Source organism: Sinohyriopsis cumingii, chromosome 15 (assembly GCF_028554795.1).
Source record: "Sinohyriopsis cumingii isolate HCF-2022 chromosome 15, ASM2855479v2, whole genome shotgun sequence".
NCBI lineage: Eukaryota > Metazoa > Mollusca > Bivalvia > Unionida > Unionidae > Sinohyriopsis > Sinohyriopsis cumingii.
Genome location: NC_142975.1, coordinates 82535756 through 82552650, shown reverse-complemented (window position 1 = coordinate 82552650; position 16895 = coordinate 82535756). Strand labels below are relative to the sequence as shown.

The window sequence follows — 16895 nt, the reverse complement described above, 5'->3', positions numbered from 1 at the left end:
TTGCAACAGTAGAATCTATAAATTTCCAAATTAAGTGGGGCCATGAACCCTCCGAAAAAGCGCAAAATTGGTGTGTTTAATTAAGAATGGACACAAATATTTCTTTGGTAATACAGGCAATAAAGCAGTGTGTTTACTGTGTCATGAAACGATTGCCGTATTTAAGGAGTACAATCTGAAACGACACCACGAAACAAAACATAACGAATTTGGCTGCAAATTTTCCAAGGAAGAAGGCAAGAAAAAGGCTGCAGAGTGTGTTGCAAAGCTGAAGAAGAAACACACATTATTTACAAAGCAATCAACACTTCAGGATAGTGCTACAGAGGCCAGTTTCATGATAGCCTACAACCTCGCTAAACGCAACAAGCCTTTCTCGGATGGCGAGTTTGTTAAGCAGTGTATGGTAGATTGTACAAGCGTATTGTGTCCTGATGTGAGAAGTAAATTTGAAAACGTTTCATTGTCAAGAAGGACTATAGTGCGCCGCATTGACTCAATCAGTGACGAACTCACAGAACAGCTGAAGACTGAGAGCAAAGATTTTGTTTGGTTTTCTTTGGCACTGGATGAGAGCACAGATAGCGAAGACACTGCGCAGTTACTCATTTTTATCCGTGGAATTAATGAAAATTTTGTCATCACAGAGGAATTACTTGGAATCAATGAAAAGTACAACCACTGGTCAGGACTTGTTTGAGTGTGCTGTAAATTGTGTGGAGAAAAGTGGCTTGTCATGGAATAGAATGGCAAGCATTACAACAGATGGGACCAGAGCTTTAACTGGAAAAAATGTGGGTATGGTTAAGCTTTTAAAAATAAAGTTACAAGCACAAGACACAGACAGTGATGTCTTGTCATTTCATTGCATTTTGCATCGGGAAAGCCTTTGTAAAGCTGCACTGGACTTAAAGCATGTGGTAGAACCTGTTGTAAGTGTGGTGAACACAATCAGAGCAAGGGCACTCAACCATCGACAGTTCAAATCACTGCTTGAGGATATGGAGGCAGAGTATGAAGATGTAATTTACCACAACAGTGTGAGGTGGTTGAGCCTGGGCAAAGTGATAAAAAGAGTCTGGGTTTTGCAGAATGAAATCCTCTTATTTCTGGACATGAAGGGGATTTCTTGTGATTTTGTGACCAAAATGGGATGTGAGGAGTGGAGATATGAGATGATGTTTGCAGCTGATGTATTTGAGAAATTGAATGAACTGAATGTGACATTGCAGGGAAAGGGGTTGTTTGCACATAAAATGTGGAAGCATGTAAAATTATTCAAAGCAAAACTAGGTCTATTTGCAAGGCAAGCAGGTGAGGGCAAGTTTTTTCATTTCCCTTTATTAGGAAAACAGAAAGTGCCTGAAAGTGTTTCCGCTAAGATTAGGTATCATTTGCAGAGTTTGGAGGACGAGGTCACAAGAAGATTTCAGGACTTCAAGAAAATTGAGCCTAAATTTAATTTGCTGTCTTATCCTATCACTGCTGATATTGATACAGCACCTGAGGAGCTGCAGCTTGAACTAATTGACATGCAGTCAGATCACACAGTGAAAGAAATGTTTAATGCTGTGACATTAGTTGACTTTTACAAATCTTTCTCTGCTGACAAATTCCCATGTGAAGAAATTTGCTGGGAAAATGTTCTCTATATTTGGATCTACATATATTTGTGAGCAGTTTTTCTTGCATGAAGATCAACAAGAGTAAATATCGATGCTCTTTGACAGACATGAACTTGCAGGCAGTGATGAGAATCTCAACAAGCAACTTCACTCCTGATTTCAAACAAATTGTAAAAAAGTGTGATAGGGTACACTTGTCTCATTAAACTGATTCTATAATTAAATGTACTTGCAGCTAGAAAGCTAGATGATATGAAATTAGCACAATAAATAAATTGAATAAAACTACCACTATTGTTTAATGTTTATTTATTGATTTTTATGATACAATTTATACTTTTTCTGAAATGAAATGTAATGTTAACTAATGAATACAATCATTTTAAACGGTGCGGCCCTCCGCTAACCTCCGCTCCCACAAAGTGGCCCCCGAGCCAAAACAATTGCCCACCCCTATATTATAGTGGCATATAGTCAGACATGCTATAGTGGCTTATAGTCAAACATGCTATAGTGGAATATAGTCAGACATGGTATAGTGGAATATAGTCAGACATGCTATAGTGGCTTATAGTCAGACATGCTATAGTGGCTTATAGTCAAGCATGCTATAGTGGCATATAGTAAGACATGCTATAGTGGCTTATAGTCAAACATGCTATAGTGGAATATAGTCAGACATGCTATAGTGAATTATAGTCAGACATGCTAAAGTGGCTTATAGTCAGACATGCTATAGTGGCTTATAGTCAAACATGCTATAGTGGAATATAGTCAGACATGCTATAGTGGCATATAGTCAGACATGCTATAGTGGCTTATAGTCAAACATGCTATAGTGGAATATAGTCAGACATGCTATAGTGGCTTATAGTCAGACATGCTATAGTGGCATATAGTCAAGCATACTTTAGTGGCATTAAGTCAGACATGCTATAGTGGCTTATAGTCAGACATGCTTTAGTGGCATATAGTCAGACATGCTATAGTGGCATATAGTCAAGCATGCTAAAGTGGCAAATAATCAAACATGCTATAGTGGCATTAAGTCAGACATGCTATAGTGGCTTATAGTCAGACATGCTATAGTGGCTTATAGTCAACAATGCCATAGTGGCTTATAGTCAAACATGCTATAGTGGAATATAGTCAGACATGCTATAGTGAGTTATAGTCAGACATGCTATAGTGGCTTATAGTCAGACATGCTATAGTGGCTTATAGTCAAACATGCTATAGTGGCTTATAGTCAAACATGCTATAGTGGAATATAGTCAGACATGCTATAGTGAGTTATAGTCAGACATGCTATAGTGGCTTATAGTCAGACATGCTATAGTGGCATATAGTCAGACATGCTATAGTGGCTTATAGTCAAACATGCTATAGTGGAATATAGTCAGACATGCTATAGTGGCATATAGTCAGACATGCTATAGTGGCTTATAGTCAAACATGCTATAGTGGAATATAGTCAGACATGCTATAGTGGCTTATAGTCAGACATGCTATAGTGGCATATAGTCAAGCATACTTTAGTGGCATTAAGTCAGACATGCTATAGTGGCTTATAGTCAGACATGCTTTAGTGGCATATAGTCAGACATGCTATAGTGGAATATAGTCAAACATGCTTTAGTGGCATTAAGTCAGACATGCCATAGTGGCTTATAGTCAGACATGCTTTAGTGGCATATAGTCAGACATGCTATAGTGGCATATAGTCAAGCATGCTATAGTGGCATTAAGTCAGACATGCTATAGTGGCTTATAGTCAGACATGCTATAGTGGCTTATAGTCAACAATGCTATAGTGGCTTATAGTCAAGCATGCTATAGTGGAATATAGTCAGACATGCTATAGTGAGTTATAGTCAGACATGCTATAGTGGCTTATAGTCAGACATGCTATAGTGGCTTATAGTCAAACATGCTATAGTGGAATATAGTCAGACATGCTATAGTGGCATATAGTCAGACATGCTATAGTGGCTTATAGTCAAACATGCTATAGTGGAATATAGTCAGACATGCTATAGTGGTTTATAGTCAGACATGCTATAGTGGCTTATAGTCAAGCATGCTTTAGTGGCATTAAGTCAGACATGCTATGGTGGCTTATAGTCAGACATGCTATAGTGGCTTACAGACAAACATGCTATAGTGGCTTATAGTCAGACATGCTATAGTGGCTTATAGTCAAACATGCTATAGTGGAATATAGTCAGACATGCTATAGTGGCATATAGTCAGACATGCTATAGTGGCTTATAGTCAAACATGCTATAGTGGAATATAGTCAGACATGCTATAGTGGCATATAGTCAGACATGCTATAGTGGCTTATAGTCAAACATGCTATAGTGGAATATAGTCAGACATGCTATAGTGGCTTATAGTCAGACATGCTATAGTGGCTTATAGTCAAGCATGCTTTAGTGGCATTAAGTCAGACATGCTATGGTGGCTTATAGTCAGACATGCTATAGTGGCTTACAGACAAACATGCTATAGTGGCTTATAGTCAAACATGCTATAGTGGCATATAGTCAGACATGCTATAGTGGCATATAGTCAGATATGCTATAGTGGAATATAGTCAGACATGCTATAGTAGCTTATAGTGAAACATGCTATAGTGGAATATAGTCAGACATGCTGTAGTGAATTATAGTCAGATATGCTATAGTGGCTTATGGTCAGACATGCTATAGTGGAATATAGTCAAGCATGTTATAGTGGCATATAGTCAGACATGCTATAGTGGCTTATAGTCAGACATGCTATGGTGGAATATAGTCAGACATGCTATAGTAGCTTATAGTCAAACATGCTATAGTGGCAAATAGTCATACATGCTACAGTGGCTTATAGTCAGATATGCCATAGTGGCGTATAGTCAATCATGCTTTAGTGGCATTAAGTCAGACATGCTATAGTGGCTTATAGTCAGACATGCTATAGTAGCATATAGTCAGACATGCTATAGTGGCATATTGTCAAGCATGCTTTAGTGGCATTAAGTCAGACATGCTATAGTGGCTTATAGTCAAGCATGCTTTAGTGGCATTAAGTCAGACATGCTATAGTGGCTAATAGTCAGACATGCTATAGTAGCATATAGTCAGACATGCTATAGTGGCATATTGTCAAGCATGCTTTAGTGGCATTAAGTCAAACATGCTATAGTGGCTTATAGTCAGACATGCTTTAGTGGCATTAAGTCAGACATGCTATAGTGGCTTATAGTCATACATGCTATAGTGGCTTTTAGTCAAACATGCTATAGTGGCTTATAGTCAGATATGCTATAGTGGAATATAGTCAAGCATGCTATAGTGGCATATAGTCAGACATGCTATAGTGGCTTATAGTCAAGCATGCTTTAGTGGCATTAAGTCAAACATGCTATAGCGGCTTATAGTCAGACATGCGTTAGTGGCATTAAGTCAGACATGCTATAGTGGCTTATAGTCATACATGGTATAATGGCTTATAGTCATACATGCTATAGTGGCTTATAGTCAGACATGCTATAGTGGCTTATAGTTAAGCATGCTATAGTGGCTTACAGTCAGACATGCTATAGTGGCATATAGTCAAGCATGCTTTAGTGGTCAGTAGTCAAACATGCTATAATGGTCTCAAGTCAAACATACTATGGCGGCCTGCTTAATTTACGCGGCATAATTCAAGCCTTGCCAGGAATTATTTCATCACTTCATGTTTTATAAATGTCAAACCATACCTTCCTTCCTCGACACACACTTTTGCAGCTTGGAAAAATGAGGTAAACGGCGAATCTTTTGTGAAATGATATTGTTAGGAGACGGAGCAGTCTAATGTACACAATTTGTCTATGTCATGGCAGTGCACATTTTCATGTACATTAGGCTGCACTATCTCCCCAAGCGGAACACACTGGAATGACACTGAATTTCAAGCACTTGCTAGCTTCCTTGATTTATTTTGTTTGCTCAACCATTTGTTAAATTAATAAAAGTTTTTAAAATGCGGAAACATTCTAAACTTTTGTTTTGAGTAAGTTGCTATTAATTTCTTGCCGGTAATGTTGCAAACGTACAACTTCATACAAAAGGGAACACGCGCTATTTGTGCTGGTGAAAGTGGTTAGAATGGGAAAATATTAACTTCTTTTTACAAATTCTCTGTAGTTGTAGACTGATACATATTGCAAGGGAAGGAACATCTTTCAAATGTACTAAAGATGAATGTACGGGTAAATAAAAACAGGAGACAGTGATATGCAAAACTGAGTGTACTGTATACAAGTTTCATTTCATATGAGCTAGTAATTAAAAAGCACAAATCAGTTTATATTCGTTGCTTATGCATTAATACACTTTTCTTTATATGACTGTATTTATTCTAATTTTCAGTTCGATGTCTCTACTCGATGCTCGCTTTTTAAACAAGATATTTGATTCATTTGCACCCTATGCTTTCATTGACTTGATACTCTCTTTTCCCACCTTAATGCTAAGTTACAAGACTGTAAGTAAACCGCGTGATGCATCCAAGTTCCCTTTTGGGTATTCGGCGATACCACGCTATTTCAAATAAAGTAACGAATACCATAGGATGTTTTAAAATAAATAACAAATATGCACAAATAAATAATTAAAACTGAAGAAATCTCATTTATATTATTGAAGTGTATTCAATTTTCAGATAATGATGTGTTCGTACAACTGTCATAAGCCCTTTAAATTTCCATTTTGCTAAAAAGTGAATTAGAAAACATAGACGCAACAAAAAGTTCTGCAAAACTCACACTTTAGCCAGCTTTGATGTTTAAGAAACTAATATTTAAGTACCTTTATAATCTTTGATTATTAAACAAACTGATAAACGTAACAATAGCTATAAACACTAGCAATTTTCTATGAGGTGCACATCTGGAGTAAAGCCTAGTTGTGTCTCCTCAAACCAAAACCAGAATTTGTCATTCTGACGTCCCGTTCGTCAAAGGAAAGCAAAGCGTCTCTCACAGCCTCTCCTTTCCAGGTGTAGTATTCGCCGAGGGACCACTGTCTGGCTCTGCTAGGCAGGAGGTTACTTGCATATGGCCTCTCCTTCACTATTGTGTCCACAGCAGCACCTTCATGCGGGGACCCATGTTTTCACAGAGCCTGCTGTGTGGCGCGACCGAGTGCCCTTTCGGTATAACTGGGTGGGCAGACTAAACTCCTTAGCCTTGGTAGGCAGCCAGTCTAACAGAAGGAAAATTCTGACTCCAAACCCGGGCAAATGGAGCTCGTTAGCCTTGTCAGGCAGTTCGTCTTGGAGAAGGAAACTCTGATTTTCAAAGCCCCGCTTCCTTGTGGATATCTTCGGGAGAAGGAAATGATACGGGAGTAAACCCAGACAGAAAATCCGGAGTGGAGCCCCTAAGGCGGCTGAGTGTCAACTACGACCTCCTTCCGGCAGCTCCTGCATCCGAACTGGTTCCAAATGACATGCTCAGCATTCCTTTGGACCCCACCAGCAAGGACGAGAGTGAGATCCTGACGTCTGGACAGCCCATGATCTCCATACTCTACGCCCAGGCTTGCGCCCTTGTGAGGAAACAACGCGAAAGCTGGCAGTCTACGGGTTATAAGTCTCACCCGATTGGCGTAGGGAAGGAGTACCACGGGTCAGATTCGACGGTGGGAGGGATCATCGCATCCCAGTGGCCAACTACCGCCGGCCTCAAGCCGGTCAGCCCCCGGTCAGTAAGGTGTTGGCCCGCCAACTTCTGCCTGTTCCAGTGGATGCCTAGAACTCAGTGTATTGCTCAGCACGACAAGCAGACGGAACCTCCGCACAGAAATAAAGAACAAGAAACCAACACAGAAAACCGCAGCTCGTCTATTCGCAATATGGAATTGCGCACCATGTGCACATACATTTCTGACGACCTCAGGGAGGTTGACAACACCAGGAAGACGACCATCATCAACAGAGAGCTCACCAGACTAAATGTCAGCATAGCTGTTCTCGAGAAAACCAGGCTCGCATCCAGCGGCTCCCTCAGAGTGGAAAAATACACCTTCTTCTAGAAGAGTCGAGAACCTGAGAAGCGCCGCAAGCACGGAGTTGTCTACGCCATCAAAAACACCCTCTTGGTCTCAGTTGTGCCTCCCTCAGGGGGCACGGAGCGCCTTTTATCCATCCGCGTTGCCAGTACTACAGGTCCTGTCAACATACTCAGTGTCTCCTGTCAACACGCCCCACCATCACGTCTTCAGAAGACCAAAGGGATCAGTTGAATGGGCAGCTGGACGAACAGATCAAAGGATACCCTAAAGATGAGCCACTATTCCTCCTCATTGACTTTAATGCCAGAGTGGGTGCAGACCACGAGTCATGGTCTACCTGCCTCAAACATCATGGTACTGGAAAGACCAACAAAAACGGTACGAAACTGCTGCAGCTGTGTACCTACCATGACCTGTGTGTTACAAACACCTTCTTCAAGTGAAAGCCACAATACAAAGTGTCATGAAAACACCCCAGGTCTCATTCCTGGCACCAGCTTGACTTGGTCGTCACTAGGCGCTCTGCCCTGAAAAGCATCCTCACCATCAGAAGCTACCATAGTGCAGCCTGCGACTCCGACCACGCCATCGTGAGCAGCAGGATGTGCCTACAGCCACACACACTACACCGCCCCAAACCAAAAGGTCGCACTCACATCAGCACTGCGCACGTGTCGGTCCCCTCCAAGGTGGAGGAGTATGTGTCAGCCCAGGACCAGGTTCTCCAGGACCTGCCAGAGCATGATGCCACAGCCAAGTTGAACGTCATGAAAGGTGCCATCTACAGCACAGCCATGTCCACGTTTGGCAAGAAGGAACGGCCCAGTCAGGACTGGTTCAACGCACACCTTTCAAGGATGGAACCAATAATCAAGGACAAACGAAAAACCTTCATAGCTTACAAAATATGCCCCAATGAACGGACGCTTGCTCCCTCAGAAGCGCCCGAAGCAGCACCCAACGCATTACTATACAGTGCGCAAACGAGTATTGGCAGCAACTGTGTGAAGTGAGGAGTATGTGTCAGCCCAGGACCAGGTTCTCCAGGACCTGCCAGAGCATGATGCCACAGCCAAGTTGAACGTCATGAAAGGTGCCATCTACAGCACAGCCATGTCCACGTTTGGCAAGAAGGAACGGCCCAGTCAGGACTGGTTCAACGCACACCTTTCAAGGATGGAACCAATAATCAAGGACAAACGAAAAACCTTCATAGCTTACAAAATATGCCCCAATGAACGGACGCTTGCTCCCTCAGAAGCGCCCGAAGCAGCACCCAACGCATTACTATACAGTGCGCAAACGAGTATTGGCAGCAACTGTGTGAAGTGATCCAGCGAAACAAGGCATGTACAGTGGCATCAAGAAAGCCCTAGGCTCTACAGTGAAAGAGGTCGCCTCCCTGAAATCTCTAACGGGAGAGAAGATCACAGATCATGAACAAAAGGTGGCCAGATGTGTGGAGCACTACTCAGAGTTGTACTCTCGAGAAACGTCAGTCACCGATGTGGCCCTAAGCATCATACAGAAAGTGCCTACCATGGAGGAGCTCGACAAAGTGCCCAGCTTAAACGAGTTCAGCAAAGCCATCGATTCACTCCCAAACGACAAAGCACCAGGTAGCGACAATATCCCGCCTGAATCTATCAAACGTGGGAAACCAACATTGCTTCATCCGAATGAGCTACTCTGCCTCTGTAAGGGCGACCTCAGTGACTAACAATTACAGAGAGGTCTCGCTCCTGAGCATTGTTGGCAAAGTGTACGTCCGCATCCTCCACAACTGGCTGCAGCTGCTGGCGGACCGTGTGTACCCGGAATCCCAGTGCGGGTTCGGAGCAGGCAGGTCGACAACATACATGATCTTCTCTCTCCGACAACTCAAAGAGAAGAGCAGACAGCAAGGTCAGCCACGCTACATGATGTTCATCCACCACACCAAGGCCTTGGACCTGGTCAGCAGGAATGGCCTATTTGAACTTCCCAGGATGATCTGCTGCTCCCCGAAATTTCGCGGCATGATAAACTCCTTCCATGCCAATATGAAGAGAACAGTCTTGCATGCTGGATCCGTCTCAGACTCCTTCCCTATCAACAGTGGCGTGAAGCAGGGCTGCGTACTGTTGCTGACCCTTTTCGGATCTTCTTCTCCCTGCTCCTGTCCTATGCCAAGGACTCGTCCACTGGCGTGTATCTGCACACCACATCCAACGGGAGGCTGTTTCACCTGGCACGACTGCGCTTGAGGACCAGAGTGTGGTCGGTGCTCATCAGGGAGATGCTCTTTGCTGATGACGCGACTCTGGTGACCCACACCGAGGATGCCCTCCAGAGACTGGGAGATCGTTTCGCTGATGCCTGCAAGCAGTTCGGGCTCACCATTAGCCTGAAAAAGACAAACGTCAGCGCGCAAGATGCCACCACTGCCATCTACATCAATATTTACGGTGTCACCCTGGAACTTTACTTACCTTCGATCAACCATCAGCAACACTATCTCGCTCGTTGTGGAGATGAACAGAAGGCTTGGAAAGGCAAACACCATCATGGCCCGACTAACTAAGAGGGTGTGGGAAAACAACACGCTGACAGGAAACACCAAGATCCGAATCTACCAGTCCTGTGTTCTCAGCATTCTCCTATATGGAAGTGCAACCTGGATCAGCTACATAAGGCAAGAGCGCAGGCTCAACTCCTTCCATATACGGTGCCTAAAACGCATCCTGAAAATCATCTGGCAAGAACGCGCCCACACAGCGAGATCCTTCAGCGTGCAAGTATCATCAGCATGTACTCCCTGCTGAGCATACGCCGCATTCGATGGCTTGGACACGTCCGACGCATGGAGGATGGGAGGCTGCCAAAGGACATCCTATATGGACAGTTGGCCACTGGTACCAGAAGAGTCGGCCGCCCCTTACTCCGTGTCACGGATGTATGCAAGAGGGACATGAAGGCATGCGTCATTTAACTCGATGGCTGGAAAGTGCAGGACGATGATCGAGGCACCTGGAGACTGACGGTTCGCAAGGGCATAGCAGTTGCTGATGTGAGGAGAGGACAGCTACCAGCAGAGCAACGTGAGAGAAAAAGAGTGTGGCAGCAACCGCAGCAACGCAGACTACCCAGTACGTCTGCACCAACTGCAATAGGGACTGTCACTCTTGCATAGGCCTGCACATCCACAGCAGACGATGCCAAAACCCCAGAGACAGACGACACTCCAAGTGCGATACTCGCATGGTCTCCCGAGAAGGAGAGGCCAATGATGATGATGATGATTATGATATCAAAATAAAGAAAATTCTATATTCTCAAAATCTCTCATACGAGAAACACATTTATTTTTACAAGGAAAATCAAGGGAATACTTACTTTTATAAATTGTGAGAGGCTCTTCAACAAATATGAAAATATGTAGCAAAACCTACAGAAAAATTTGAATATTCACACAATTTTTTTATTTTTTTTATTTGATCGTATATGTTTCGTTGACTATAATTGTACATTTATGTTTAAAATAAGCGATTTGTGCCTAGTTTGCTCTTCCTCACAGAACATGACTTAAATTAGTATTATGCAAAACTTAATATTCTTAGGAATTAGAAATAAAAATAATTTAAATTAAAATGTTGATTTAAATTAAATTTAAATAATTGTACTTTAAATTTATGCTTAAGAAAATTAAGAAATTATCAAAACAACAAAAAGGTAAACAACACAAGACATACAAACAAGCAAATAAAAGAGCAGATTCATAGGCTTCCAGATACTGGTTCAATTCCTGGTCATCCCAAAATTGATCTGTGATATCTTAGGAATATTTGTAACAAGTTTCATATTCCTGTCTTTTAGGATATCATTGTTTGCTAAGTTGAGAAAATGAAACGTACACTTTTAAAATAGGTCATTTTTCCCTGTTGTATAATATTTGAGTGCGAAGGCCCGTGTAAAACATGTGCTAATCAATGAAGTTCCGTAGAAAATGTGTATGGTAATTATTAAGAGGGACAGACAGACCGTTGCTTAAGATTTAAGTATTTGCTCTAGAATCAGGATTAAATAATATAATAATAACATCCGCGTCAGACAATTATTTTACGAGATTGAAGGTGGGGTACAATTCTGATCAGTCGTGCGATAACGCTGACCTGATGGCCGCTGTAAATGTTGGTTACTTTGTTTTATTCATATTGAGATTTTCATTATACAAAAGACACTATTGACTATTGTATCGTCGTTTGTCGAAAGAGGTTGCAAACGTTGATTAATAAAGTTCAAGTCCCGTTCCTGAAAAAGTATTTTGGAATTTGCGATACACTGGGTGCTATTTGACAGGCATTTTAACGACAATAGAAAAATATTGTAACCATCAGCAAACTCGTTTTTGTACCTAACTGACTTTGTAGAATAATACTAAGTTATATTTACTAAAATATCCAATCAATCTATGCTATTAAATATAAAGATGTATATACTTATATTTCTATATTTTCTTTACGTATCAAAACAGTTTGAAAGACAAGTTATTTTTATGACCCGATCTGGGGAGAAAAAAATACCTTAAGTGAGAATTTGTTAACAATACAATGGAACCATGAAATTGTTATCTTGTCTCTGTGCATAATTCTCTGCACTTTGTGCTTGCATTGCGTTAGAAATAGATTTTGAAATAAAAATGGGCTATTCATATCACAAATGCTAAATATGGTTACTAATTGAGGAAAACGGGTACAACAGAAGTTTAATCCAATGGAAGACATTAATAGATTGATACATACATACATACATACATACATACATACATACATACATACATGGGATAATTTAATAATTTTTAGTTTCTAGAGTTTTACAGAATTGAAATGAGAAAATATTGAATGCCATATGTCATTTGTTTTACCAAATGTTTTACCAAATTTACTTTACCGCCAAGGGTAGATTTGAAATATTCATACAATATTCAGAAAATATTTTATATTTCAAACCATCTTCCTCGCAGCATTGAAAGCCAGGTAAAGAAGATATCAGAGTAATTCATGCAAAGAAATATCATGTAATCCATGCAAAGAAATATCAGAGTAAGCCATTCAAAGAAATATTAGAGTAATCCATGCAAACAAATATTAGAGTATTCCATGCAAAGAAATATCAGAGTAATCCATAGAAGGAAATATTAGAGTAATCCATTTCCTAACAGGCTCTTGCATCTGATATTCACTTTTTATAGAAAGATAAATGTTATAAACCTATCGCAGTTAATCTTTGACACAAAATGTACTGACCGGAATTGTGAGGTTTTAAGGATTGGCCTTGTTTAATCAGTGTGTAGTTATCAAGTAGCTTAGTGCCGCTGCATATCGAGAAATTAGATTTGCAATTTTCTTTGTTTAGGCTTCTGTAAAATCTAATAAGCTTCTGGTGGCTGCTATCGACTTTGGAACTACTTTTTCAAGTTGGGCGTGCTCCTTCAGACATGAATACGAGAAGGAACCAACCAAAATATTTGTTAAAGAATGGAACAGTGCAGTAGGTATCTCTCCGAAGGCACCCACGACAGCTTTAATAACACCAGATGGCGAAACATTGCATGCTTTTGGCTATGATGCTGAAGACAAATATGCCACCTTGGCTGAGAACAATGCGCACAAAGACTGGTACTATTTTAGAAGATTCAAGATGTCCCTTTTCAATGACAGGGTAAGTTGGCGTTCTTAAAAAGGAGCAGCTGACATTTGACTATAAGGACATTGGTTGTAATAACGTTAAAGATATCAAATATAGTCAGATGTAGAAAATATTGATGAAACAAATGTAGGTTCATTTTTCACAGCTGAGTAAGTTTTTTTGTCTGCAATATTTAATTCAAATACGAGTGAATCAATGTGTAAACGAGCATATATATATATATATATATATATATATATATATATATATATATATAGAGAGAGAGAGAGAGAGAGAGAGAGACAAACAAACACAAAACTGCATACGTGTTTTATTACGAGTCAGCGGAAAGAGTGAATTTGATATGGTGTCGTGATACGTGGAGGCCATCAAGCCTTAACGTATTCATAAGCTATATCAAATGAATTTTCCCTCCCGACTCAGAACAAAACAACATTGCGATTTTGTATATATTGCGTACTCCCTATCGCTTACTGTTTCGAAATGTATTTAGCTTTACTATAGGGATGATATTCAAAACGATCTGGGATTTATTGAATTTGGATTCATTGCCTCTAACAATATCGATGAACCGGCGTTAAATAAGAGACCTAGGTATTTGCACTCTTCGTGTGTGATACGGAAATTAGGATTGTATTGAACACCAGTTCAAGCATGTAACATTAAATGTGTATACAATAAAATATTTACCGTAGGGGATAGAACACTTGATAATAGACTTTTGATGCAGATCAGACAAACCCTGGTATCAGGAATATACCATTCGTGAGGAACTGCTTAAAAATGTAACATTATCATGTAAAGAAGACCAGAAAAGGATACAACAAAGCAGCTAAATTTAGTCGAATCAGGACGTCTCTTTAAATAGAACGCCCTTCTAATTTCTTCTTTAGAACAATGAATGTCAGGTGTGTGCTTGGAGATGATCGCATAGCTCATTTAACAAATGCTTTGGAGTAAAGCAGAACATATCGTACATACCTTACAATCATAAATATTTACGGTACTTTAATGTTCGCTTTCCTTAGGATATGGATTCGACTTAAAAGAATGAAAGCTCAAAATATCAATATATATTTAACCATTCAAGGAGCAAATATTAGAAGCAAGCCATTAAAATGCAATTTTTAGGGTAAAATAAAATGTACCAATAAATAAAGCTCAGAATAAGTACAGGTACACGGTGTCTGGATGGGTATGGGGATGAATTGCGATACTATATGGATATTGTATACATCTTGTCTGATACCACTTAAAACAGGCAATTCGACCACGTTCACCATATATCAGAAACACGAGTATTTTACTTTAATTTTCTTTTAAGAATCTCAGCCGCCAAACAATAATAAAGGACGAATCTGGAAAGAAGATGCCAGCAATGAAGGTGATACTTCTTGTTATTCGTTATCTGAAAGATGATCTCCATAAAGTGTTTGCATCTAAAATTACGGGCACATTTTCATTTCAAGAAGAGACCCAATGGGTTCTGACCGTGCCCGCTATATGGAACGACAAAGCCAGAAGCTTTATGCGTGAGGCGGCCATACAGGTAAAAGCCCAATTTTCTGTCCTATACTTACAAAAGATAGATTTATTAATAATAAAACATCTTGTCCGCTAAAATTTCGTTTCATATAGATATCTCTTTAAATAATTGTCATTCAGCACACTTTTGCTATAATAATTAGATTTTATTCGCAAAGATCAAGCAATACACGTGAAGAAGTTTTGATCGTGGCAATATCATGTATACGTGGCTCATATATTGTGACAGTTATCTGCTAATAATCAAAACAAATTGCCGAAAAGTATGAAAACAGAGAAAACACTACGAGTTAAATATGATTATGGGGGATTTGCAAAGGTGTGTTATATCAATCGAGTTCACTTTTCGCATAGCACTGATCAGATTAAAGTATTTTTAAAATATTGTAGAACTATCGAAAAGAATAGGACAGAAAGAGACCTAATGAAAAGAAACATACTCATGCCATACATACAAGGCATACAAGCGAACATCAAAGCTCAATTATATAAAAAGCCATCATGGTGTTGTTGTTGTAGTGTTTAACGCCATTTTTCAGCACAAGATATACATGGCGGCCACTATAAATGGCAGAGGAAGAACTTGGGAAAACCGTGGAAAGATCCACCGATTAACGAGAAGTTACAAGCAAGCTTTCTCACGTACCCACATTGGCCGAGCCCGAGACTCGAACCCACGCAGACAGAGGTGAGATGGCAGTGATCCGTAACGGTGAGCGCTTTAGACCACTCGGCCACTCGCCCCCTCCCCCCAATCAGGGTGTAATATAAACAAGAGGGAAAAGTGAGAAAATGCTAGGAGAAAGAAAGTGAGAGCATGGGTTATATAGATGTTACAAATCAAGCATGTATCTAAGTAAAAGTGATCAATGATTTAAAAAAATTAAAACATTTTTTTTACATTTTCACTTAATATGTAAAAGAGAATCAAAGGATTGAAATGTGAAATCAGCACAGGTAACTATTCAGTTCTTTACTCAGTTTCTAATTCATTTAGAATTCTGCTAACTAATCCGCTTAAATATTTTACTATTATTGTATTCTTATTTTTCATTAAATGTTATTATTTCAAAATATTAGGTCGTATGAAATACTATTTCTTAATCAAATTAAGTATCACATCCTAGAAGAATTCACATTCAAAGAGGCAATGGAATTCGTCAACCAGCACATTATTTTAACATTTGATGCCTTTTCTCTCTTCATATGGAATTTTATTGCAATGATAAGTTTTTCTAGGTAATTTATGTTTTGACATCTTTAATTGCAAGATAGTCAAGAACATTTTATTAGATACATTTTTAAAATATCCGTCCAACTTTATACCCATTTTATAAATTGTAAAGCCTTGTCCTTTGGAGGATTCTGCAACATATATCCAATCGTTCTTGTGTTGATCACATCGCACAATTAAACATTTGAAGTATAATTTTTCTATGTTTTATAAGTTTCAAAGATTCCTTTATCTACTAACACTATTGTTAATTGCATAGTCCCCGGAAGTGGTTGTCGCTGCTGAAGAGGTTTCTATCAAGGGAGATAAATCAGTTTCAGAAAAGGTCTATAATTACAGCATATTAATCCATGCTGTTCGTTAACAGAGGTGGGAGTGGGTGGCATTTTCGTGATCACATCAAACGTACTTATTTGTTTCTAAATTTACAAATTCACTTCTTAACATCAAGCATTGGATGTTCTGTAAGGCTTTAGATACATTAACTTCGAAACAATGAATGCGAAACAGACCTTAGAATTTAAATGAACTATTACAACGAATATAGAACAGGTTCAATTCTGCGGTGAAATATTGCATTAATTGTACTAATAATTAAATAATCATATCATGCACAGACCTATTTGTTTAAATTCTGGATTAACTGACTTTTCATGTATTACAAAAGAGTTCTGCACATGTCTTGATGAACAACCCGTATAAAAGACAGATAATAATGTGGCAATACCGAGTATATTCTCATCAAATCATCATCTAGTT

General features: G+C 39.6%; 2 protein-coding genes across 2 annotated transcripts in view; both read left to right on the top strand.

Annotated features, from left to right (window-relative positions):
• LOC149782197 (heat shock 70 kDa protein 12A-like) overlaps positions 1-16895 on the top strand; it is a 41498-nt gene that overhangs the window by 13387 nt on the left and 11216 nt on the right. The window contains exons 2-3 of the mRNA XM_089935083.1: positions 13064-13369; positions 14682-14906. Of these exons, the coding sequence (XP_089791209.1) occupies positions 13064-13369; positions 14682-14906 (531 nt within the window). The remainder of the gene's footprint in view (positions 1-13063; positions 13370-14681; positions 14907-16895) is intronic.
• On the top strand, positions 747-1676 carry LOC149782198 (general transcription factor II-I repeat domain-containing protein 2-like). Its single transcript, XM_089935084.1, has one exon. It carries the CDS (start codon positions 747-749, stop codon positions 1674-1676), a length of 930 nt encoding a protein of 309 aa, XP_089791210.1.